The following is a 26,174-nucleotide window of genomic DNA, read 5'->3' on the forward strand; positions in this document are numbered from 1 at the left end:
CTTATCTGTGAAGCCTAAGGAATCATGCTGGACTCTTCAGGTCCCACATAAGCCAGGCAAACAAGGTGATGCAAGTGCGCAGGGTCGTACATGTGCACCAGGTGGTGCATGCACCTGGAGTTTTATTACAGTGGATAGGGGCCCTGGCACACCAATTCTCTCCCTCCCTTTCTCTCTTTTTCTCTTACATAAAGAAAAGCCAGTTTGGGGGTTGGAGAAATGGCTTAGTGGTTAAAGCATGGATATAGTAGAGATCCTCTTATTAAGTGAAATAAGACAGACCCAGAAAGATAAGCATCACCTTTTAGAAATAATGGGGGAAGTAAGGGGAGAGGTTGAATGCAGTCAAAGTACATAATATGCTTGTATGAACACATCTTTATGAAACCCAGAATTATGTATGGTAAATAGCTATAAATGATCTTATATCTATACTTATTCTACATTTTAAAAGTATTTTATTTAGGGCTGGAGAGGTAGCTTAGTGGCTAATGTGCTTGCTTGCAAAGCCAAAGGACCCAGGTTCAACTCCCCAGTACCCCTGTAAGCCAGATGCACAAGGAGGCACACACATCTGGAGTTCATTTACAGTCACTGGAGGCCCTGGCATGTGCATTCTCTCTCTCTCTCTTTCTGCCTGCCTATTTCTGTAACTCTCTCTCAAATGAATAAATAAAATATTTTAAAAATATTTTATTTATTTGAAGAGAGAGAGACAAAGGGAGAGAGGATGGGCATGCCAGAGCCTCTAGCCACTGCAAACAAACTCCATATGCTTGAGCTACCTTGTGCATCTGACTTATGTGGGTGCTGGGGAATGAAACCTGGCTCCTTAGGTTTCACAGGCAAGCACCTTAACTGCAAAACCATCTCCCCAGCCCTTATCCTACATTTTACTATGAAAAATCTGAAAAAAATATTTATTGGAAAAACATTTCCCATAATATTAAAAATTCCCTTTCAAGGGTAGAAAGCAGTCATGTTGAGTCTAATGCGTATTTGCAGCGAAGTCTGAGGACCCATGTTTGATTCTCCATGTCCCACATAAGCCAGATGCACATGGTGGTGCATGCATCTGGAGTTCGTTTGCAGTGGCTAGAGGCCCTGAGTGTCCATTCTCACTTTCTTTCTCTCCCTCTGTGTCTCAAACAAATAAATCTTTTAAAACAGAAAATATAAGAAAGAGCAGCCTGTTGAGCTTGCCTCAAAACGAAACAAAGAAATAAAAAAAAATAAATTAAAAAAAAACTCTACCAGTGTGGAGATACGGTTCAGTGGCTAAAGGACCTTGCTTGCAAAGTCTGCTAGGCTGGGTTGGCCCGGGTTAGATTCCCCATTACTCACATGAAGCCAGATGTGCAAAGTGGCACTTGCATCTGGAATTTGTTTCTTATAGATAAGACCCTGGTTTACATCCATTTATTCTCTCCCTGCTCTTTGCAAATAAGTAAAATTTAAAAAATAATAATTAAAAACTATACCACTGGGCATATTCTAGTATTATTATGAAAGGGACATTCAGGCAGGAGATAGTCACCAAGAGGTGGGAAAGCAAGTCCACTTCTTAAATACTTCATGTGAATAAATAAGCATGGTCAGTGGTAACAGTGAACTTTACTTTTTCACTGCAAATATGCATTAGACTCAACATGATTGCTATTGGCCCTTGAAAGAAAAATTTTAATATTATGGGAATTTTTTCTGAGAAATATTTTTCATAATAAAATGTAGGATAAGGGCTAGGAAGATGGCTTTGCAGTTAAGGTGCTTGCCTGTGAAACCTAAGCACACAAGCACACAGGCTTAATGCCCCAGTACCCAGGTAAGCCAGCTGCACAAGGTAGCTCATGCATCTGGAGTTTTTTTTTTTGTTTTTGCAGTGGCTAGAGGCCATGGCATGCCCATCCTCTCTCCCTCTCTCTCTTGCAAATAAATAATTTGTAAAATGTAGAGTAAGTATAGGTATAAAATCATTCATAGCTATTTATTGTACATAATTCTGGGTTTCATAAAGATGTGTTCATACAAGTATATTATGTACTTTGACTGCATTCAACCTCTCCGCTTACTTCCCCCCATTATTTCCAACATGTGATGCTTATCTTTCTGGGTCCATCTTATTTCACTTAGTAAGAGTATCTCTATTACCTCCATTTTACAGAAAACAACCTAATTTTGTTCTTCTTCAAGGCTGAGTAAAATTCCATTGACTGCACATACCTCATTTTCCTTTTCCATGCATCTTTAAAAAAATTAATTAAATAATTAATTAATTTTTAAATTTATTTTTTATTAGCTTTCTTTTTAAAAAATTTTTGTTTTATTTTTATTTATTTATTTGAGTGTGACAGAGAGAGAATGGGTGCACCAGGGCTTCCAGCCACTGCTAATGAACTCCAGACACGTGCGCCCCTTTGTGCATCTGGCTAACATGGGTCCTGGGGAATTGAGCCTCAAACTGGGGTCCTTAGGCTTCCTAGGCAAGCGCTTAACCGCTAAGCCATCTCTCCAGCCCTTTTTATTAGTTTTCTGTTCAACAAATACAGGCAGTTTGGTACCATTATTAGGCTCATCCATGACCTCCCCCCTCCCCATTGACCCCTCCTTGTTGAAGTATATGGGTCATGCCTTGTGGAGTTAGCCCACAGTTATTGGTATGATAAATGTCTCTGCATATCCATGTATCTTTTAATGGCTGACTCCATAACTTGTCTGCTGTGAGGAATGCTGTGATAAACACAGGTGTAGAAGGCTCTCTGTGGAATATTCTTTTAGTTCCTTGGGTATCACCACTCACAGCCATTTTATATAAATATTCTGTGTCTTTCTCTATTGTCTTTCAAAGGATAATGGCTTGGCTAACTCAAAAACATTTAAGTAACACTTTCCTTCATCTAAATCTCTCACAAGTAAAAGAGTGCCACTCATACTCAATTAGACATCTTTATATCATGTTAGAGCTGTGGAACATGGAATGTACAAGGTGTTGCTTAGGTAACTGCACAGAACTGGAGTTCAGATCCATCCATGTAAAGGTGGACTTACTCCCAACCTTTTGTACCCAGCACTGGGTTGGTTTAGTTCAAGTGGGGTCCTTTCTTTGCTGAGTCTATCTTGGTCTGAGTTCTTTTTTTTTTTTTAATTTTTATTAACATTTTCCATGATTATAAAAAAAAAATGTCCAGTGGTAATTTCCTCCCTCCCCCACACACACTTTCCCCTTTGAAATTCCATTCTCCATCATATGGAGAGTTCTTTAGATTAAGAGGCTGATAGAATATTAACAAGGGGCCTTATTAGTTTGACTTATACAGTAGAGGCTGGACTCTCCAACATCAGCTGTCTAAAGAGAGTATGAGAACCTGGTAGCTGCTCAGGCTATGAGTCTGGATGCCTCAGCAGCCCTAATCTGGTCCTGAAGGCCTGAAAGATTCCTAAAGAGCCCCTGGGGCTGGAGAGATTGCTTAGTGGGCAAGGTGCTTTCCTGCAAAGCCTAATGACTCATGTTTGACTCTCCAGGTCCTATGTAAGCCAGACACAGAGGACACAAGCATACAAGGTCGCATATGCACACAAGGGGGCACACACATCTGGAGTTCTATTGCATTGTCTGGAGGCCCTGGTGCACCAGTTCTCTCTCTCTCTCTCTCACACACTCTGTCTTGCAAAAACAAAACAAAACAGCAGTCTTCTGGGCTTGCCTCAGGAAAAAAAAAAAAGAGAGTCACTTGTCTTCAGTCCTTGTTGGCAGGCTGAAGAAGCTGCATCTCGGGGCTGAATGATGGGATCTACAGGGTAGACACACTCACCATCCAGGAACAAGGGAGGCAGGGAAAGGGGTCACTTTTTTAAAAAATGAAGTACAAACTTTGTATAGACATGTCATGTGTTGGTACCATTTCCCTCTTTCCTGCCCTCATTCAAATTACTGGTATTCACCATGGCCACAGTGACTTGCTGCTACTTTCACAGCTCATAAAGGCCACTTTTTCTTGGAACTTCTTTATACAAAAACTGTACAAACTGTCACCAAAGGGCTTCCCACTCTGGGGCAAGGTGTTACCCCACTCAGAGTTAATCCTTTCTGAAGTTCCCTCACAGAGTTTCCCCAAAGGTGAGTTTCTTACTTGATTCTTGATCCAATCCAGTTGACTTTAGAAATTAACCATCACACTGATTTGTGTCCCCACAGGGAGAACCAGGGGACCGCGGGGAAGGCGGCCTGCCAGGGAAGCCGGGACCTCGGGTAGGACTGGGCTCCGCTATGTTATGCCTGCTCCTCCTTACCTCGCCTCATCAGCCACAGCATGTGTCATCGGCAGACTGGCAGGAGGCACATAGATGACGGGAAAGGACAATTAAACAGGCCTGCAGGACCACGGGGCTCCTTCAGGGATGGCGTGCTTCCTTGAGCCTGGCAACAGCAGAGCCAAGGGCCTCTCCTGGGCAGAAGGTGTTAGGGAGTAGAGTGATCCTGCCAGGGAGTCACAAAGCAGGAGGGGATGTTCAAGAAGAGCTGGGAGAAAGATATCACATCCTCTGACTAGCTTGGCCTGGGAGCCCTCTCTTCTTTAGCTTTTTATTTCCCCTGCTCCTCTAATGACCTCCAGTGCCTGGGCCTCTCAGAGGAGCAGGAGCGAAGAAGCCCCATGGGGAGCAGTCTGGAGTCCATGATGCTGGGCACACGTGGGGAGGGGGGCAGTGAGGATGCTGGCTGCCAGATGGATTGCTGGACAAGGCGCTACTTGGAGTGTAGACAGCCCAGTGCCATGTATGAATGACCGTCACTCTGTGCCCAGACTTCGCTGCAGGATCTTGCTTCCCGGGACACCACAACTTATCATTTCAACATGGCTTTGGCTTGGAATGCAGGAGGCATGAAAGAGAGGACTGGAGTGTGTATGTGTGTGTGCACGTGTACATGTATGAACATGCATGTACACATTTGGAGAGACTAGCAAGGCTGGAGACTTGGTGACAGGGACAGACTGTGTTCAGCTCCTGCCCCGCTGTGTTGAGCTGTCCAAGTGCAATGGTGGGTTTCCCCAGCATGTGCCTGTTTCCAGCCCACACTTGGGAACACTGGGTTTTCATGACTCGGGTAGTTTGAAGAGTCAGCCCAGCAGAGCACAAGTTGTCTGGGCTGTACAAAGTATATGGTGCAGCGCTGACGGCCTCGTCCTGACTGTGGGAGGCACATGTGGTCGCCCCATTTCTGGTCAGTGGCGTAAATTCAGGGAGCACTTCAACGGCCTTTAGAGCTTCTGTCTGGCCACTCAGCTCATTCTCCCACAGCTTCCAGGAGGCGAGTCCCACTACAGACATCTTACCATTTGAGCAGATCTAAGGGGACATGGTGGGAGATGAAGATTTGCACAGTTCTGTTCAGGACATGTGTGCTGCAAACCCAGGGAAGCGATGAGTGCATTGCGGTGTGCACAGCACTCCAATGTGCTGACTCCAGATGTGGTACCCTGCAGGCTATAAGAAGGGCGGGGTGCATGGTCACACTGAGAATGCCTTTGGTTTCCTCCAGCCCCTTCCTCTTTCCTTCTGTGTCCTTCCACCTTCCCTTCCCTTCTCCCTTCTCCTCCTGTTCTTCCTCCTCCTCCTCTTCCTCCCTACCTCCCTCCCTCCGTCATAACAGGAAGCAGTGCTGGTCTTCACTACCAAGTACCAGCTGGGTCTGACACAGCTGAGAGGAAATCTTTATGTGCAAGCAGACCCCAGCTGCGTTCATTCTTTCATGTGTCCACCGACCAGTTTCCCATGGAAATGTACACCAGAGGGTTTTCTAAACAGCATAACGAATATTAAGCATGCACCGTCACTCAGAGTTGTTGATTTTCAAGGCATCTCTGGTTAGTTAGAAATTGTACTCACTCCCCAGCCGCAAACTTGTTGCTGCACCAGTGATACCCCAGGGCCCGGGGGCTGAGACAGCTTGAGGTGCTGGGATGGGGCTGAAGGCTGTCTGGTCTGTGTCGTCTATGCCAGCCTCTCCACATAGTGCAGTGAGGCCTCTTTTAGTTCTTTAGGCTCATACGAGAACAAAATGCTGTAGTCTAGGTAAAACACAAACAAGAGAAATTAATTTCTCACAGTTCTGGAGCCTGGGAAGTTCAAGGTCACGGTGGCAGTAGATTTGGTGTGTGGAGAAGTCTGTCTGCTTTGTAGATAGTGTCTTATAGCCGCACTGTCATGTGACGGGAAGGCCACTCAAAGGTCCTTAATACCACCACATTGAAGATTGTGTCTTAGAAAAAGCATGCCAGGGAAATGGTCCATAGCAGAAACCTTGTGATGAGAACATTTCCAAGGAGCAAGGACCACTGTGCTCCTCGCGGGGGCTTGGTTTCTAATGTCAGCTTGGGTTCTGAATGTACACTCAGTTAGAAGGCTCCTTTATCACAGCAAGCCTGGGGAAAGAAAAATAAACCTCATCCCTGAGTCAGAACACAGGGATCTACCTGTGTTCATGAAATGAGACTAAACTTCAATCACGACACATGAGCCACTCAGGAACATTTTCAGCAGCTCTTCCTTCATTGCTGGACCAAGCATAGAGTCGAAGATTCCCTTGTATGTCTGCTCCTAAGACCCAGAATTGGAATGGATTGGGACAGCATAGATTTGGCTCCTTGGTGTTCTGGGTAAAGTGCTTATGTTCAGGGTTAAATTCAGATTTCATGAACTCTGGAAGCCCCCTTGTGTCCTTATGGGGGTGATGTGGAGAAGCAAAAGATGAAGGGCACAGAAGTTCTCTCTGCGTCTCTGCAGAAATGCTGAGCATTTGGTTTTCACACCATGATCTGGGTCTTTAACTGTGCTCTGTATTAGACAGCCCAGGGTTCTGGCTGGCAGGCACTATGGCTGTATCCCCAACTGGGGAGTAGCAGCCAATTCTGAAGGTTTGCAGAGAAGATGACAGAGCATCTCTTACTCTATTTTCAGGGTGAAGTTGGGGAGCAGGGCCTGGCGGGTCAACCTGGAGAAAAGGTTTGTTCATTCACATTTTAATTCATTTCACTTATTCGCTCACTCATTGTTATATACTAGGTATTATACAAATTCTTTAGGTGCCAAGACAGACAATCCTTTCTCATTACATTTTTCTCCTGCCTTCACTTATTGGCTCGGTAGCTTGTAGTACACCTGTGCTTCAGGGGATGTGCAGAGCACTGGGGTCCGTCATGGTTACTTTCTTGTGAGCAGAAGACACTTGTGGAGGGAAAGGCTTTATTTCAGTTTTATACTACCACGGGGAAGTTTTTTCATGGCAGAGAAAGCATGACAAGAGCGGGAAGCTGAGACATCATATCTCACACTGGCCTGGGAGGAAGCAGAACAAGTGACGTATCTGACACTGGCAAGGGGGCTGGATTATGAAACGCTAAGACCCACCTCCAGTGGCATACCTCCTCCAGCAAGGCTCCACCTCCCAAGGGTTCTGTGAGCTCTGGTCAAGTATGAGGCTTAGTCACAGACACATGAGGCTATTGGGACACTTTTACATTCAAACCACCACGTTCTGCCCGCGGCCTCCATAAACTCATCGCCATCTCATGACGCAAAACAGCCAGTCCATCCAGTCCAAGCTCAACAGTTCCTGTAGTCTCTGTCGTTCCCAACACTGTTCAGAAGCCCAAAGCATAATGAGATGCAAGAGAGTCTGAACTGTGAGCCTTATAAAATGAAAACGTAAGTTTCACACTTTGAACAGTGTCTCAGTCATGACCTCAGGCAAACTGGACACGAGAATGACTGGACAGACTCAGGGAGAAGAGCAGAAGGACCGCAGGTGATGTGGGAAAATGTCAGAAAGATGGTGAAGAGCTGACATCAAGGTTGAGCCCCGAAGAGTAAGGAGGAGTTAGTTACTCAGAGGCACCATGAGGTTATTTCAGGAGAGGAAATGGCCCAAGTGGGAAAAATCTTGAGGGTACCCCAATAACAAATTGTCCACTAAGCCTGAAGCTCTCTGGGGGTAGGAGATGGAGAGCATGTGGCCCAAGACCTGTGTCACAGGAAAGCCTTCTCACTGCTGCCTAATGGTCAGAGCTTCCATTTTGATCTCGCAGGGAGAAGCAGGCCTGCCAGGAGCTCCAGGCTTCCCCGGTGTGCGGGGAGAGAAAGGAGACCGGGTAAGTGTGGCTGTCTCATCACACCAAGGCACTTTGCCTATGCCCACGGAAAGCAAGCCCTTCTCAAGTCCTGGGCCCTTAGGATGGTTATTTTACTGGGTGACTAGAGTGCTTCCCAGTGTGACAGAAGAGGACCAGTGCCCATGCATCAGGACAAGTGGACAGCCTCTAGGAGACATCTCTGGAAAAGGGAGAGCATCCTGGAGATACAGGACTTAAAATTAGCTTGGGTTTCAATGTTTTTGAATTATATCTTTCACCATAGGGAGAAAAAGGTGAACTTGGACTTCCTGGACCGAAAGGTGCTCAAGGTGAAAAGGTAGGTACTACCTGCTCTCATCCCCAGCGTCAGTGCTCTCCAGCTACTGTGTCCTAAAGAATGTATTTGTGTGGCCCAAAGTATGTCCTTGAGGAAGCCATAAGTTAGATATAAACCATGTGTACTATGGGATCTAACATCAAGAAAATATTATGGGGTCAGAGATGATATGACCATTTATCCATCTGTCTGCCAGGAAATCAGTCTACCATCCATGCATACATTCATACATGCATGTGTCCATCCATTGACCCACACACTCACCCATCCATCTATACATCCATTCATGGACAGCTGAAGAAAATGTAATAAACAGACCATGTACATGGATAAAGTTAAAGAACCTATTCAGAGGTGAAGATGCCCCCACTTCCCCAGAGCAAGGAACAAGAGACCAAACAGGGCAAAAAGCAAGAACTGTCCCTTGAAACCAAGACAGACAGATATGTCCAGCCTATGGTCTGGCATTTCCCAGTGACTCAGCACCCTGGCATTTCATCCTGGCTCTCCTTTCCATGTTCACGCTGCTTCTGGTCTGGCATCCTGATCAGTAACAAGAAGGTAACAACAACAATATAGGTACATATGAAACTGTCGTATTGATTTATTTCCGAGGAGAGAGAGAGAGATAATGGCTATACCAGCACCTCCTGCTACAGCAAATAGACTCCAGATACGTGTGCCTCTTCATGCATATGGCTGTATGTGGGAACTGGGGAATCATACTTGGGTGGTTAGGCTTTGCAGGCAAGTGCCTTCACTGCTGAGCCATCTCTCCAGCCCCAAACTGTCATTTTTAACCCTATCATTTTATACATTTTATGCAGTCAATGTGTACTGATAAAAAATTTAAAAATACTTTATGAACATATGTCTGAGATAAATGAGTTGATACACGTGAAATAATTAAAACACAATTTGGAATGAAGTGCTAGGTATTAAAATAAATCATGAGAGAGGATGGTATGACTGTTTTTATTATATTATCATTTACTAAGGGTTGTCTTGTCCTTCAGTGAGTCAACCCTATTTATTTATTTGTTAACATATCCCATGAGGTGAGAGACTTGGGCAGCATCCCCTTACTGTGGCTCCTCCTCCAAGAACAGGTCTGAGACCAGGTTGCCTCAGGTCAGGGGTGGCGCCAACCTCCTCATTGTCTCGCTCATTCCCATGTGATGCTGTACCAATGATGACCATATCTTTGTTGGTTCCCAAGAAAGAAACAAGCCAAAGGAAATCAGCCATTGTGCTGTTTAAAATAAGTCTGGAGGTGGGTTTCATACTCAGCTCATTCAGATTCATTCCAGTGTTGTTCACGGGACCAATTCTGTCACCCAGGATGGGCATGTGATAAAAGTCTGATGCTTCCAAGGGGGCTGGGAAGGGGCCTAGGTGTTTCTAAGGGGAATGGACTTTGTGTGATCATTGAGCTGAAGGACACATATTTGGGACTACTTACTGTAATATGTCACATGCTTGTTTTGATGGAACTCAGAACAAAACAGCCTGATTGTCCTTATCAGGATAGTAGATATGGATGCCTTCATTACCATATGGAATGATTATTTAAATTATTTTTTAAGGTAGGGTCTCACTTTAGCCATGGCTGACCTGTAATTTACTATGTAGTCTCAAGGTGGTCTCGAACTCATGGCGATCCTCCTACCTCTACTTCCCATGTGCTGGGATTAAAGGTGTGTGCTGCCATGCCAGGCTAAGGAATGATTATATAAGCCACAGTTACACAGATCAGTAGATATACTTTCAAACTGTCCTATTCTTACATGTCTGAATTATTTTATAAGTTAGAGTGCATGTATATATACATGTCTGCCTGTCTATCTATCATCCCTTCTTCTACCATCTACCATCTACCATCTATCAATCATCTCTCATTTATCATCTATCACTTATCAAAGTTGGTGAAGGGAAGGTGTTTCTATTATCTGGGAAAATTGATCTGGTCAGTCCTTTCCTGGCATAAGATGATTTGACAGGAGGATTAAGATCACCTATTTTCCATTTCTTCATCTAGGGTGAAGCTGGTCCTCAAGGTCCCCCTGGGCTACCTGGAGCTGTAAGTTAGTTTGATTCCCATCCCCTCTTCTCTGAGCTCCTGAGGAACTGGGATCCCCTACACATATACTGCTTAGTTTTAACCCCCTTTTTTATTAGTTTGCGAATAGCTAGACTTACTCCAAGGTTTTGTGATTATATAATGTATAACATGTATTCATTACATAATTACATACATGTATGTCTAATACATGTACACAGTATATATTATATGATACTATATACTTATTATAATTATATACCACTTATAATTATATATATGTTATATATATAATTAAATAAGCTCTTCTATGAATCACTCTTGCTTGCTTTGTTAACTTGCTTTATTCAACAAAAGTATAATCCTCTATCAGAAAATGTCTTAGACACTGAGAATACATATCCACATGTTACATATAGAAACTAAGGTCTGGAGACAAGAAAATGTTCTAGACATTGAGAATACATATCTACCCATTAAATTCAGGGAAAATGAGGTTTGGGGGAAAGAGGCCATTTGCTCAGGGTAAGATAATAACAGATCTCAAGAATAGGACTCATTGCTGGCCCTGGGGGTACTGGAGTGGACATTGTGAGTGGGTGTTGTCTGAAGGCACTGTGATGGACATTGCGAGGGATTGTGGTCTGATGGTACTGGGGTGGACATTGTAAGTGGGTATGGTCTGATGGTCTGGGGTGGTTGACATTGTGAGTGGTTGTGGTCTGATGGTCCTGGGGTGGTCATTGTGAGTGGGTGTCGTTGAGTCAGGGCTGTGAGGACAGAAGGAATTGGTTCTCAGGCTGTCATTCCTCAGTACTGTGGTCCTGATGTTTCATCTGATTCCTGGAAGATATGTTTTCTTGTCTCTTAAAAGATTATACCCCACGTATCTTACACATGTGTAGAGAAAATTAGCTAAAATGATACAACGTACTTAATAGAGGCCCTGGTGCATGATAAGTACTGCCAGTGCATATGTAGCTCCTGTCTTCACAGCAATCAGATATGGTTTGTTCTGTGTTAAATATGAGTGACTATGGTCCAGGAATACAGGTTCAGGTTGCCCAGAATAGCACATGCTGGTTACTGTCTACAACTGGGGAGGCTTCAAGTTTTGGATAGCAGGAGAGAGACAGCCTAAACACTTGGAACACCATAGCATTTATATAAACTTGTATAGTCACAGAACAAAAAAAAAAAATCTTCAAGGCCTTTCTCAAATACATTGATGGGAATATCAGGTCAACAGCTTATGGCAAAAGGGCAAATTCTCCACTACAAACGTTATCTGATGACATCATTCGCTTTTGAATTGGTGGCAGTTAGTTGTCTATAAATCCATTCCAATCCAGGCAGTTGAAAGTGTATGATGTCTGACACAGAGGTGAGCAATGCAGGCTACTAAGCCTAAATATCGGCCGAGAGGACTCAGCTGTGGCCCAGCAATGTTCCGACTCTCCAGTCACAAAGCTCTAATCCTTCAGCCTGTAGAATCAGGAACACCAGTGTATCTTCTCTCTGGGAGTGTAGGTTCTCACTACTAGACACAGAACAACTGCCTTTAATATTTGTCTTGTTCCCAAGAGTTCACCTATTGGGTTCCACTTGCAATTGTTTTTATTATTTTAATGCTCCTTTGAAGACTTGACATTTTGAGCAGGTAGTTACATAGGGCCCGTGTTCCGGCCCCAGCTGGTGTGTATATCAGAGAGAGGCTGGTCAGAGGTCAAAGCTGGTATGGCTTCAGCTCAAAGGAGGTAGCCTGAACATCCAGAACCTTGTTTTCAGTGTGGCAAAGTATCAGACTCTATTTTATTTATTTATTTTATCTTATTTATCAACCTTAGATCATTATACCACAGTCTGATTCAACCCTCTCTGCCCTCCATTAACATGAGACTTAGCCATTCCACAATATGTTGGAAAAATTTCCGAATCAGAAATTTAGAGCCAAAATTAACTGTGTAAATCTTTTATTGTTTATAATTGTTCCATCCCATGTTGACAAGCATGCAAGGTGTGTGTCCCCTGCTCTTCTGGTGGAACAAGTTGACTGGGGAGCTGCTTGGCACAAGTAATATACCAGGAAGTGTCTACCCTTAAGCCTGGACACTCCATATCTAGGTTTCTCTCCAAGAGAAGTATTTGCATGTGTTTATGTTACCAGAGTTGTTCAGGTCAAGGAATGAGCCCTGGCAGCCACAGTACCAGGCTCCGCCATCTTCCGTGTGCCAAATGGAGACGAGTAACAGTGACAGTCAGGGAAATGAGATTTACTTTTAATGTGGCCACGTAGAAGTCCAGCGACACCCTCCTCCCAAGTCCACCGTTAGTGTCCTGACCCGAGACCTCTGTTTAGAGAACAAGAGGTATGCGTAATTAAACAGGACTGGTTGAGGTGTGATTCTGCCCATCACTGGCCCCACATCCTTGTCTGGGCTCCAGTTTCTCCTGCAAAATGGTCTGAGAAGTGTCAGAACTGTGAAACTTCTTTCTAGGAGACAGGATTGCCCTCTGCCTGGCACCAGGTGTCAGCCTTTTCCTTCTCCCAACTTCAGGTTCCTGAGGAAATTTCAATTCCTACTGGACCATCATTTCCATAGCCAAAAGGAGGGTCATGAGTGTCTCTTTAGAATACATTCACCCCTGCAAGGACAAGTATATTTGTTTCAAAAGCATGTATAAGGATGAGCATTGTTGAGCTGCTTATGACAATGCAACATTCGGACAGTATCCACATGACCATAGCACAGAAGGCAGTAAGTTACAAAACACCCTTATCACATAATCCAGTACTGTAAAGATCTGCACACGCACTACATAGGGTCTTGAAGACACGTGGACACACACTGAATGGAACAAGATAGGTTTTAAGTGACAGAACCAATCCAAGGACCACTGAGTGAAGAACAATTAGCTAAGGTGTGAAAAACGATTAGCTAAGGTGCCCTGGAGTGGGTGCAGCTCCTCACCTCACATGCTCTAGTTGCTTCATCAAGGGGCTCATGTCACTGTCCTCTGGTTTTCTTACCCATGAAGCAGGGCAGAGGCAGGTCACGCATCTCTTAGAGTGATCTTGAGGAATCGCTCCTGAATGTATGTGACCAACTGGCAGTACTGAGTCACCGTGACTAGTCATGTACTTCCTGTCCAGAATTATGCTTTTGTATTGTCAGTTGTGTGGAAACACATTTTTTTTTTAAACTTCCAGAATGTACTAAACTGGAGTCCTGATTTATTTTTTCTGGGGAAGGCCCTGGGACTGGGTGTTTGAAGAGGGCATACATGCACAGTCTTGACCACCATGTGACTGGCATCTGGATGCTCCATCAGGCCTTACGCATATGGGTGCTTGGCTCAGAGCAGGAGCCCAGAGGGCGATATGAGGGGCAAAGAGGTACCATATCGGGCAGTCCTAAAACAAATCCAGAATGCGAAGATCTACATTCTGTCATTCACGCACAGGGACCAGCCTCTGCTCAGAAAGTTTTGCACACACGGGCCTGGCTATGAGCCAGCAGCTGGCTGCCTCAGGCTAATCTCCCCTTTGCCTCTGTCCTCAGCTAGCCTGAGGCAGATGCAATTCTGGAGAAGGAGTTATTGAGACCCAAACTCAGTGCCCAGACGCCCCTCCACGTGCTTGCGTGGATTAATTCACTTTGGCTCCTTGACTCTGTAAGAGCAGTGTTTCATCTCCTTCTGACTGGTGGTGACACGGAGAGCCTCCAAGGTCACGTTGGATTCAAAGCTCGAGCCATTGGACCACAGGACTCCTAAGTCCAACTACTGTGCTTTCCTGCCTTACCTCATGAACACACAGAGAGGGGCTTTTAAGAAAGGTGCCATTCTAATTGTCAGATCTGATGGTTATCAAAGGTTATGTAAGAACTCAGGTATGGTAGCGCACGTCGGTAGTGCACGTCTGTAACTCCAGCACTGGAAAGGTGGAGGCAGAAGAACTAGGTGTTGTGGGTCATTCTTGGCTACATGGCAAGTTCAAGGACAGCAGCTGGACTGTATGAGACACTGCCTCAAACAAACGAACCAACAAACAGCAAAAATCAAGGATGTGTTCTTTGGCTAGACCATAGGATTTTAGAATGAGGTGGCACGTTCCTCCGATTCCCAGCTTTCTAACACATGTGGTTTCTTTTGCAGCCTTCCTTCTTCACACCACACCCACGAATGCCCGTAAGTAGCAGTAATGCCCTCAGCTCAGCTGGTGAGGCCACCATGGGCGTTGGGAGCTGCGGCTGGCCTGGGATCTACTCTTCATGCTGCTTATCCAGGCCTCTGGGCTCCCAGACTGTTTCTAGTGACAGGTGGGATCCAGTTCTTGCAAAGAACTGGTCCTCGTGCCAGGCAGACATTGCAGGGCATTGCCCAGTGGTTGTGGGCAAGGGGCGCTGTCTGTGGGTAAAGCTAATTCTGCAGTGCTCAGAGCCACTGGGGCTTTCGCGGGTAGAAATCCTTGAGAAGGCAACCAGAGAAGACTGTGAGGAGGACCATGAGTGGGTGCAGTTCTGAGGCAGGCGGCTTGTGGGACAGTGGCGACCCGAGCCTGCTTCTGTGCCTCCTGGGATCAGACCGAGGAGGAGAGCTTGGGTGGCTTCTTGCAGACACCACAGCATGTGACAGAGAGGAAACAGCGCCACGGCCACGAGGGACCTATCTCCTCCTCCTTCCATGGATGACTCTTGAAAATACGTGCTTTTCTTTTTAAATATCTTTACACTATTGGCAATACCAAAGCCAAAAAACAGTGTTCCTGATTGTGTGTGTGTGTGTGTGTGTGTGTGTGTGTGTGTGGTTCTGGTATTGAAATTTAACCTGCACTCAATGCCACAACACAGCTGACAGCTGGAGTGGAAAGATCGAAAGATCAGAAAGGCTGTCTCCACTTTCTTAATAAGGAGATGCAGTTGAAAAGGCTTAAAGGATGTTATGTGGGGCATAAATGAGTGGAGCTGAGGGAGAGACTGAGTCCAATGCTGACGTCTTTGTCAGAGAAGGGGCTATGCTGAGCCTTGGAGGTGAGACGGAAGAAAGGGGTGGTGGGGCATCTTCGGCCAGCATGGGCTTCAGGAGAAGTTTTCAGGAGGTGTCCGTCTGGCAGAGTGGCCTGGCTCCAGGAACTGTCCCCATTTGTCACCGTGTTGCGAGGCTCACATCCCTGCCCGCGGTAGCAGTCGTCTGCGCATCTCCCCGCTCTCTCCCAGACCACTTCTGGTCTCACTTCTCTCAGGTCTGCTCTGAGACCCCTGAGGTTAAAAGTAACCTGCAGTAGCGTCACTGAGAAGCAATTTCCAGAATATTCTGCTGGAAAGGAACAGAGGGAGAGTATGTGTGTGTGTTGGGGGATTACCCTGTTTTTCCCATTCAATCTCAGTGTTAACATCCTTCCTATAGAACCCAAAGTTTTGATAGATCTAGGAAGCCGCTTTCAAAATCACATCAAGGAAACCAGGCATGGTGGTGCATGCCATGTATCCCAGTACTGGGGAGGCAGAGGTAGGAGGATTCCTGTGAGTTTAAGGCTAACCTGAGATTTCATAGTAAATTCCAGGTCAGCCTGGGCTACAGCGAAACCCTACCTCGAACCCTCCTCCTTCCCCCCACAAAAAAACACATCATGGAAATTGTCACTAAAAAAGAAACCAAAAACTTTCATAGTGGGCCATTACCCAGCTGTCTCTGGGTGTGGCTTGTTGCTATTGCAACCTGGGCTTATACTGATGGGTCCCAAAAGGGTAGAGTTTGAATTCTGCCCGTTCTCATCAAGTGTGTGTGCCCAGGAAGGAGCTCCTGTGCTGAAGGAAGAGGCCAGGTTTAGAGAGACTGCGCAGGTTGTTGTATAATTAAGAGAACAGGAAGGTGGAAGCTGGGGACAGAAAAGCCCAGATTCCTTTGCTTCCTCCTCAGAGATGAGGAGGCTCCAGAGAGTGGCTTCTGGGCATGCCTGGAGACGTGGCAAGGACTTTCATTAATCCATGCATGGGCAGAGAAAGCAGTGTGACAAGCCATTGATGGGGAGCCCCTTCTGTGCCTCTCCTCTGCTAAGTGAGGGTTTCAGGCAAGCCCATTCAAGGATATGTACTGTAGGCATTCCAGTCTGCCTTAGGATGTGAACACGGTCCTCTCCTGCTCCTCTCCAAAGCCTTTTTGCACTAACTCCCCACCTGTGGAAGGCTCTCTTCTGCCCTCATGGCAAAGGCTTAGCCCATTTTCTGCCCCTCAAGGACCAGGTCCCCTTTGCAGAGTTCTCTCTCTACATCTCCCTCGAGGTAGGAGTTCTGAAAGACCTTCATCCCCTCAGAATCTTCCACGCACTTACTCACTGGTGATCTGCTTGCTCTGTGTTAGGACCTGAGCATGGGGCACGTAGGTCACAGGTGTAGAGCTAAGACCTTCTTAGCAGGTGTCCTGGAACAGATAGTGGACTCTGAAGGTGTAGCACGAGACTGTGGCCACTCGTAGATGCCCACCCTTAGATTTCAGTGAGACAGGATGGGTCTGCATCCGAGAGGAGCTGGAGAGATGACCCTCAAGTGCAGCCAGCGGGAACAGCCTGGAGGAGCGGTCACCAGAAGACTTGAGGTGGATCTCGTGCCAAAGCTCACTGTCAAGTCAACTGTCCCATGTGTTTCTGCCCCACAGGGAGAACAAGGGCCTAAAGGAGAAAAGGGCGACCCTGGTGTGCCTGGCCACCCGGTGAGTGTGTGCGCAATCCACGCTGACCCCCACTCCTCCAGGTACCTGAAGAGCAGGCATCCATGGCTTGACCAGATCTGGGACTGAACGCTGCTGCCCCCTCTCCACCTCCCAGCATGCCGGGAACCGAATGCACTCTTTCAGTCCTCAAGACTTAATGTCATGGCCATCATGGATTTGAAATTATACCTGTTATATAAGTGCATACCTGAAGCCATATACTCACAACCGGGGTGTTGCTCCATTGATATGTGTTATTTTCCCCTGCAGGGACCACAGGGCCATCCTGGAGAATTAGGCCCCCGGGGACCCGCTGGACCTCCGGTAAAAAAATCCTTCTCTCCACCTGCCGGTTTTGGTCACTGAAGTTACCACTCCTTTCTTTTCTTTCTGCCCTGCCTCACTGGCATATTGGGAATATTTTTGTCTTGATTATGAACTTTCGTGTATGAACATATCCCATATTGGTCATATTCCCATCGGGTTGTGCTCTTATGTCACCTCCTCTCCCTGTCCTCATTCCCCTGCCGGAGCTGACCGTCTGGCTTGGTGTGAGTTCACACCACGAGTACTGAGGCGAGGGGCTTCGTGGGCCTCCAGTGTCTTAGAACCCAGGGTCCCAGTGCTTCTCAAATGCCGTTGTCTGGGGTTGGCCCGGCTCTGGAGCTCTGGTTGTCCTTGCCCCACGTCACTAGGCTAAGGCCACCTCCAGGTTCTGAAGCTCACATGCCCTTAGCTTCAGAGCACTGCGGAGTGAGGCGGCTTGGTAGGACCGACCGCTCTTGGTATCTAGTGAGATCCACCTCCCGCCCCCACCCTTTGATGGACATCTAGTTAGGTTCCTGCTGTGTGTTAGTACTTTGACTTCCTTATTTGTCCTCATTTGGTTGTTTCTCCTAGATCTTTCCTGAAAATTGTTCAGGTTACCATGGGAGCTGGGCAGAGGCAGTGTACAGTGTAGAAAAGCCCATGGCTATCTGAAGTCCCTGGGGCCACTGGCTACCTGCCCCGTCCATCTTGCCCCCATACATGTTTTCATAAAGGGTGAGTGGTGACCGCTCACTGGGGCAGTGATGAGGATGGAGTAAAATCGTTATGTACCAAGCTCCAGTGGGAGGACAGGATGGTGACGTTCTGCACCTGTTAGACAGTGCTCCCTGTCCCTGGTTCTGATAAGTGAGATTTGAGACTTTCCTGCTGTGGAGGGAACAGCATTGTCTAAGGCCTCTGAGCTCTAAGCTCTTCCTTTTGCTTCCTGCACAGGGTGCCAAGGGACAAGACGGTGCACATGGGGCTCCTGGAGCAGCTGGAAACCCTGTGAGTCCTGTGTCCTCCCTGCCTGCTGGGGACCCTAGAAGGGGTGGCATAGCTGAGTATCTGTGCATCACAGCTCTGGGTTCACTGGGTGGGATGCTGTAAACCAAGCTCGACCCCCACTGGAGGAGCGGGGGAGGGCAGGGCAGGAGGCAGCTTGTGCACTGAGCATGGAGCGAGCACGTCCTGGCCTCCATGGAGCTCCCAGCATGTCTGGCTTTGTCCACACGTCCAGCCCAAGAAACCCGTCCAGTGTGCACACAGATGATAGGCAGATGCGTTCGCTCCGAGATCTTTGCCACTTTGAAAAATTTACTCCGGCTCAAATCCACATATATACATTCAAGAATCCAACTTACACACATTTTCTCTCTTTCTTCTCTCTCTCTCCCCCCTTTTCACCTGCACACACACACACACACTCAGACACAAAGTCAAGAAGTTACACAAGTCTGGCTAGATGGCTTGGTGGGCAAAATACTTGCCTTGCAAGGATGAAGACCAGAGTTGACACCAAGGCCCATGTAAAATGCTGGCTATGGTGGTAGCATGAGTCTTTATCCCATTAACCAGGGGAGGGGGGCGGGGAAGGCAAGGGGCTTCCCAGTGTGTGGCGTAGCTAGTGAGCTGCAGGCCAATGGAAGACGCTGCCTTGGAGGGAGGTGGATGGCAGTTCTGAGGAAAGCAGCGAGGTAGCCCTTGGCTTCCATACGTGCACACACACACATGGGCATGAGCAACCCCCCCTGTATAAACACATGTGCACATTTTCATATCACATACACTCAAAAATTAAAAAATGCACAAACTTGTGTGCCTCCTGAGCTCTCCTGTTGCTGCTCCAACTCACGTGGTCACGGGGTGTGTTTGGTCTCCCAGGGGTCCGGTGCTTGCCCTGGAGCTGAGTAGAATTCTGTCACCTGGTCAGAGCTACAGAGCTCAGCCTTGTCTGTGGTGCTGGAGGGAGGCAGACAAGACTGACCTGACCGGGCCTTCAGGAGTGACGGCAGTGTGAGAGGAGCAGTCAATGTCCAGTCTGCTCCTGGGACCACAGGCCAGATATACTGGCCAGGAGACCCATGCCTGTAGCTGAGTGGAGATGTAATCAGCCAAGAGTAGTGGCCAGTGTGGACACCATGGACAGGGCACAGGTAGCCCTGGGCTGTGCTCAGCTTGATTAGAGTGGAAACACGTCAGGCATAGGGTCTGCTCTGTGATTTCTGACGCTGAAGTTGTGAATGGCCTGTGACAGCAGGCCAGGCCTGAGAAGAAAGGGGGCAGGCTCTAGTGTCTCGGGAGTTCACTGATGCTCCTCCGTGGCACTGGCTTCCTAGAATTCCCTGCACCACATCCCCTCAAGGAATCGTGACTCAGCTAACCCACATTCATTTCCTTCAGGAAGTAGTTCCCGAGCAGTCAGTGGTATGAGTGTGCAAGCGTGTACACACACAAACACATGCACACACACACACGAAGGTCTTTCTGTCCTGGATGCCCTTGCCCTGTGTCTGGTGAGAACTCAGCAAAGCGCTGCCCTAAAGCAGCCTTGTGACCCGCCATGAAACAGCAGTTGATCTCAAGTCTTAAACATTACTGTCCCGCCACCCTTCACAAATGTTCCTTCCTGTCCATTCACGGTGGGCCTTTGCCCAGCTCTATCACCTCCCTTCACTCAAGGATTATCCCAGTGTCCTTTAAGTGACCTTCTTCATTATACTAGAGCTCTTTCTGTATGACTTAGCTCTGAACAGTTTCCTTTCCCAGCCCAAGGCTGACGATCACCTGATGGTGAGTGGCCTTCCTCTCTGCCCACTTGTTCCCTCACACTCCCTGGCTCTGGATGAAGGAGCTGTTAGAGTTCTCCTGTCCTCCAATTGCCCCCACCCTTGTGGGGCTGGACGACTACTCCCTTGAGCCCTGCTAACTGGGTTGCTGTGGCAGAAATGAGGATGGGTTCCTCCTCTCTGTGGGGTGAGGATGGAGGCTGTGACGGTACGTCACAGGAACTGAATATGGGCCATGTATGGAACGTGGCTGGGGACAGCTGTGTATAGCGAATGTATTTGGCCTTTTTCAAATGTACTGTCTCTCACCAGGGTGCTCCAGGACCTGCAGGACCCCCTGGCATTAGTGGCCCCCCAGGAAGCATGGTGAGTATTCTGGAAAGGCAAGAACACCAGCATGTGCTGAGGATTTGCAGTGTTTCCCGCTACTAACTTCTCCACCCTCCTCGAGAGGACCCCATCATGGGCTGGGACTTGTAGTGTCCCCTCATATTAGCTTCCCTGCCCTCCTGGAAAGCAGAGGTGGGGACTGTAAGTGAAGACACCAGAATCTTGAAGAAGGTCACCAAGAAATGTAACAAACCTTTTCTAAGGAATGTTTAGTTTTCTCTTGACAGCTGGAGTTAGTACGTAACACAGTCTGTACATTTCACTGATGTTAGAATCAGCATCATTGTTTGCCTTTGAAGAAATAAATGAATCTAAAATGGTCCTAGGTCCCTGTTGGCCACTGGACAACTGGAGTCTACCCTAGCTCTTCCACTGATTGTCTTTAAGACTCGGGCCCATCACTGCAGGAGCCTCAGCTCTTCTTGTTGGTCTGCAGAAGGAGAGACGGTTGGGCCAGATCACTTGGCCAGTCCCACCTCACCTGGCCAGTGGCACTTCCACCTCTGCTTCTTCCTGGTGGAGACCCAGGGTGACTGCTGACAGACTGGCTTTATGTTGCAAATTAAGCCTTGATTTAGACTCTAATATTCAACACTCACACTGCCCTCTGCTCATGGGCTATGGAAAACTTGTCCTCCACAGTAGATTTAGGCCAGTCCTGTTCATTCCTTCATCCTTTCCCTATGGCCTACTGGTCATCGACAAACTGACCATGTGAATAACCTTCCTTTCTTCAGGGCCCACCTGGCATCCGAGGTCCCCCTGGGAAAGATGGGGAGCGTGGGGAGAAGGTAAGAGCATTGCTCTTGTAGCAAGGGAGAGTCTATTCTGGATGCTCTTGGGCGCAATAGAGGAGAAGCACCCATTGCCTAGGGTATAAAGGCTCAAGAATCAGAAAGGACGGTGCCGATAGGGGAGAGAGGGGAGAGAATGCCATATCTCTCCCCCTCTAATCATCGCAGGAGACCCGGGAATCTGAGGAATTCACATTTGTCGAGACAAAAACTCAGTGAGCCGTGAATTAACTCGCCGGCCTCTGTGAGGCCGCACAGCTGGGTCTGACTCTACACCCTTCCTCTGAACCCAGCGCCCTGCTCCTCCGCTGAGCACTCGTGATTGCCAGTGGACACATCTCATGTGTGGGGAAGAGTTTTGTTTGTTGAGAGGAAGAGGCAAGCAGGTCCCCCTCCACCCGCCCCATCAACTGGCAGAAACAAGGGGAGAACTGTACCCTCTGAAGCCCCCTGGCACGGTGCTTTAACCCATGCTCACTGGTGCTGTGAGCCAGGGCTTAGGGAACCCCAAGTGCTCATCTGAATGACCCAGAGAAGATTTGAGGGCTTCAGATATGGATCATAGGCTGGCTTCCATGCCCTAGTAATGTGCCTCTGGATTAGGGTGGCAACAGCAGGCATCCTGACCACTGAGGGGGGCTCCTGGCACTCATATTTTTTTAAAAAATAAGACCACCTGTGATTGCTGTAAAGAAGTGAAGCACCCAAGTTAAACAACAGGAAAATCCCAAATATTTTTGCTTTTCGCATATGTGGTATGCCCGAGGGACTCTCTCCTTATAATTAGAGTGTTGACAACCTGGAAGAATGTCCAAGGCTATGACCAAGATACTGTTAAAAGCTTCATGAGAACTGAATATTGAGACCCCAGGAAATCAGTGTGCTGTTAGCTCATTAGACCTCTGGAGGGAGACAAAGCCTTTTCCTTGGCTGAGCCAGGCCCAGAACAGTTTGGAAAGGCCTGGAGCTCTTCAAAGTCACATTTCCTGTATGGTGACCCTATCCTAGGTTTGTAGGGTCCCTCTCTACCTCCTGCTTGTTAGCCTTGACTCATCTTCCCACACATCTCCTTCACAGAAGGGCTGGAGGCATGCAGGCTGCAAAGGAGTTGAACATGTGACTTTAGGGAGGGGACCGAATTCAACCTCTGATACCCACTGCGCCGTCCATCTTCCAGTGCCCCCAGAGGGACGGGCTGAGTGAAATTGTCAGGGTGGCTCCAGACTTCCCACAGGGTTGGGTGGGTCGCCATGGGAAACCTGAGATGCACATACTACTAATTCTAGAATATGTCCACTCTTCCCCCCAGGGAACATCAGGGGAAGAAGGGAGCCCAGGTCCAACTGGCCCTCGGGGTGACCCTGGTGCCCCGGGGCTCCCTGGATCTCCCGGAAAGGGGAAGGACGGAGAGCCGGTGAGTGGCAGGGTGGAGTCTTGGGACCTCGGGAAGCCAGGCTGAAATCAGAAAAGTAAAAGACACACGTACGGTCTCAGTGCCAAATCTCACAGAAGCTTAGCCGTAGCCAACGGAGTGCAGCTGGATGCGCAAGGGGAGGCATGTAGACAAACAGCACACCGCAGGTAGAGCCATCCTGGACGACCACACGTGCCCCGGGCCATGGCAGTTTGTATCCTATACCATTCCTGTACATACCTTCCAGTGATAAAGTTTAATTTAAGAAATTAAGTACAGCAAGAGATCAAGAGCAACACCGTAGATCATTTACAGCAACACACGGCAATGAAAATTATTTATTACTTGTGAGTTATTGTCGACATCTTGTGCTTCATATTTTCAACCTGTGGCTAACCGCAGGAAATGGAAGTCTTAGAAGGTGAAAGCCCAAGCAGGTGAGCGGCAGCTCTATTCCATTCCTAGCCAGCTTAGCACATGTGGCTGGTCTTGTGAGCTGCGGGCTCATGACTCAGGCTGAGACAGTCAAGGGAATAAGTCCCAAGAGCTCCACCCATCATGAGGCACGCACTACGAAGGGGCTTCCTGCTCAACACTGACTCCTGTTGCCCAGCACGACAAATCAGACGTGATTCCAAGTCTGGCTGTGTGTGCTCTATCAGGCAAATCTCTACCTGTAACAAAAGTCCCTTCATGGGTCACCCTTAAGGATCCCCCACATGGCAAATAAGAAAGAGGCTGGGCTTTGGAGTCATGTGAGCCCAGGTTTGAAGCCTGGTCTTGCCGCTTCCTTGTGGGAACCTTTAGCAGGAGGATCTTCATCGGAAAAGCAAAGTCAGGGGTGGGGAGATTTGTTTATACCATACCAAGGCAGGGGTGACAGCCGGAAGAAGTCACACCCAGGCCCAGTGCCTATGTAGAGTCACAACAAAGTGAGAGCTCCCACTATTCCTGCTCCTCTCCAGCAGAGGGTGCAGGCAGCCAGATGAATGAGTCAGGGTTCCCCCAGTAACTCTCCTTTACTGTGCCTGCCTACAGGGCCTGCGAGGACCACCCGGGTTACCTGGTCCCCTGGGAACCAAGGTAAGTGCAAACTATAGATGACATGGGGACACTTATAAAAGGTGTGGGGACATTTGTGTTGTAAGCTGCTCTGCTCACCTCAATCCACTTCCACATTCCTCACTCTCTGCTGAATGAAAGTTCCAGTGGCCTGTCACTGTTATCTAAAGCGCAGGCCACTCATTCAGGGCTTAACAAGTGCTGACAATGAAAGTGCTTTAGCCTGGCCTCATAGAGGTTTACACCGTCCTGTGCTCCTGGTGAAATGTTGGTTGCAGGTGACCCCACCTTCAGAGACACCTTCAGACAGAAGTTTGGGCTAGAGACATGCCCATGAGCAGTGAGAATTATGTCACCAACTCAAGTGCACACACATGTGCTGCAGAAACTGGCGAAGTCTGGTTGGCATGACATGCTCAGGTCCTTGGCTTTAACTTGATGCTTAAACTCAGTATTCCAAAACCAAAACTTTTATTGTAAAGGTATGTTATTTCTTGCCACTGATGATCATTAAAATGACTTTATTATTTCATTTTATTTATTTATGAAGAGAAGAGAGAAACCAAGAGAAACAGAGAAATAGAGTGGGGGGGGGAGAATAAATGTGGTCACACCAGGACCTCTTGCCCCTCATGTGAGTTCCAGATGCTGTGTGCTTTGTGCATCTGTCTCTACATGGGAACTTGGGAATTGGACCCAGGCTGGCAGGCTTTTCAAGCCAGCGCCTTATTCTGCTGAACCATCTCTCAGTCTTTACAACTTTAAATCAGGTTTTCTTTCCAGACATGGCATTGCGTGCTTATAATTCCGGCATGTGGTAGGTTAGAGTCAGAGGCAGCATGGTGAGGATGACGGCAAGCTGGCTGTACACTGGAGTTCAGCAGAGCCTAGACTATGTCTCAAGAATTAGGTATAGGAAAAATAATGTCCTTATGTGCATTCAGTGCCATGTTTTTTTTTGTTTCATCCCCTAGCCACCTTCCAAGCTAGCTGGCAGCTTTCTGAAGTATTGTACCTTCCGTCCCAGATGGCATGTTAAGTCCCAGCACTTTGGAATTTCATGTGTGCGGCTATTACTGGAAGGTTTATTCCAAGCCCCAGACAGGATAATCCCACTTTATTCCTTTTTATTTTCTATAGCTGGGATATCAGTGACAAAACCAAAAGGCACTGCTTATAAAATTGCATGTAGAAGGCTCACTTAAGTAATACCCAGCACAGGAAGGTCGGAGGCTCCTGGGATGCTGACCAGGTGTAGTTTGAACTCTGATTCATGGTTTTTCTCCCTGGTCAAGAAGATGACCTCTGCAAGCATCCTCCACTAGCAGTAATTGAGATCATTATATGCTAATTTTCTTGCCTTGCCTATGATCAAACATTTTCCCAAATGGAAGAATCATTTGTATGATGGGGGTAAATGCATGGCGGTTGCTTATTATCTGATGGGGAAAAAGGAACATCTTTGAAGTTCAAGGTATATAAAATAGCCCTGCATCCCTGGAGTCATGGCCATGTGTGGGTGGGAGAAGGTTGAGGAACTGGCAGTCAGATATTTTGGGGGGTCACTTCATGGGTGGGAGGAACTTTGTCATTTTTGAGCCCCTCTGAGATTCCCTAAGGACTTTCACCCTCTCCTCCATCATAGAAGGAAGATCTTTAGGACCCATAGGCCATTGAAAGCACGAAAAGTATCAGAGCTCCAAGATGACACAGCCTGTTCTTTCTTTCTCTGCCATATCTGCTCATAACATTTACCTAACAGAGGGGTATTTCCTTTAATTCTTTTCGTTCTGAAGATGTGGCTTTGGGATCTAAACAGCATAATCACTGAATATTTTGTCACCTTCTTCCGGGAGAGGTTTGGGAAAAAAGATAAATGATATCATTCCATTAAAAATAGTCCCCCAGGACTGGGGAAATTGCTTAGTTGTTACAGCATTTGGCTGTGAAGCCTAAGGACCCGGGTTCAACTCCCTAGGACCCACGTATGCCAGATGCACGAGGGGGCACATGTGTCTGGAGTTCCTATATAGTGGCTAGAGGCCCTGGCATGCCCATTCTCTCTTTCTCTCATAAATAAATACATAAAATATTTTAACAAATAGTCCCCTGGTGCCACCGTCCCATAAAATATACTTGTTGTAATCCTTACTGTTTAGCTATTCTATGAGCAAGAAGTTGTA

The 26,174-nt window shown here is 47.3% G+C and overlaps 1 protein-coding gene across 1 annotated transcript in view; it reads left to right on the top strand.

The window, feature by feature from the left end:
- Col22a1 (collagen type XXII alpha 1 chain) overlaps positions 1 to 26,174 on the top strand; it is a 266,961-nt gene that overhangs the window by 145,243 nt on the left and 95,544 nt on the right. Inside the window, exons 27-39 of the mRNA XM_012948295.2 lie at positions 4,193 to 4,246; positions 6,955 to 6,999; positions 8,082 to 8,144; positions 8,410 to 8,463; positions 10,502 to 10,543; positions 14,681 to 14,713; positions 17,180 to 17,233; positions 17,504 to 17,557; positions 18,497 to 18,550; positions 20,644 to 20,697; positions 21,459 to 21,512; positions 22,825 to 22,929; positions 23,968 to 24,012. Coding sequence (XP_012803749.2) covers positions 4,193 to 4,246; positions 6,955 to 6,999; positions 8,082 to 8,144; positions 8,410 to 8,463; positions 10,502 to 10,543; positions 14,681 to 14,713; positions 17,180 to 17,233; positions 17,504 to 17,557; positions 18,497 to 18,550; positions 20,644 to 20,697; positions 21,459 to 21,512; positions 22,825 to 22,929; positions 23,968 to 24,012 — 711 coding nt within the window. The remainder of the gene's footprint in view (positions 1 to 4,192; positions 4,247 to 6,954; positions 7,000 to 8,081; positions 8,145 to 8,409; positions 8,464 to 10,501; positions 10,544 to 14,680; positions 14,714 to 17,179; positions 17,234 to 17,503; positions 17,558 to 18,496; positions 18,551 to 20,643; positions 20,698 to 21,458; positions 21,513 to 22,824; positions 22,930 to 23,967; positions 24,013 to 26,174) is intronic.

Source organism: Jaculus jaculus, chromosome 2 (genome assembly GCF_020740685.1).
Source record: "Jaculus jaculus isolate mJacJac1 chromosome 2, mJacJac1.mat.Y.cur, whole genome shotgun sequence".
NCBI classification, from domain to species: domain Eukaryota; kingdom Metazoa; phylum Chordata; class Mammalia; order Rodentia; family Dipodidae; genus Jaculus; species Jaculus jaculus.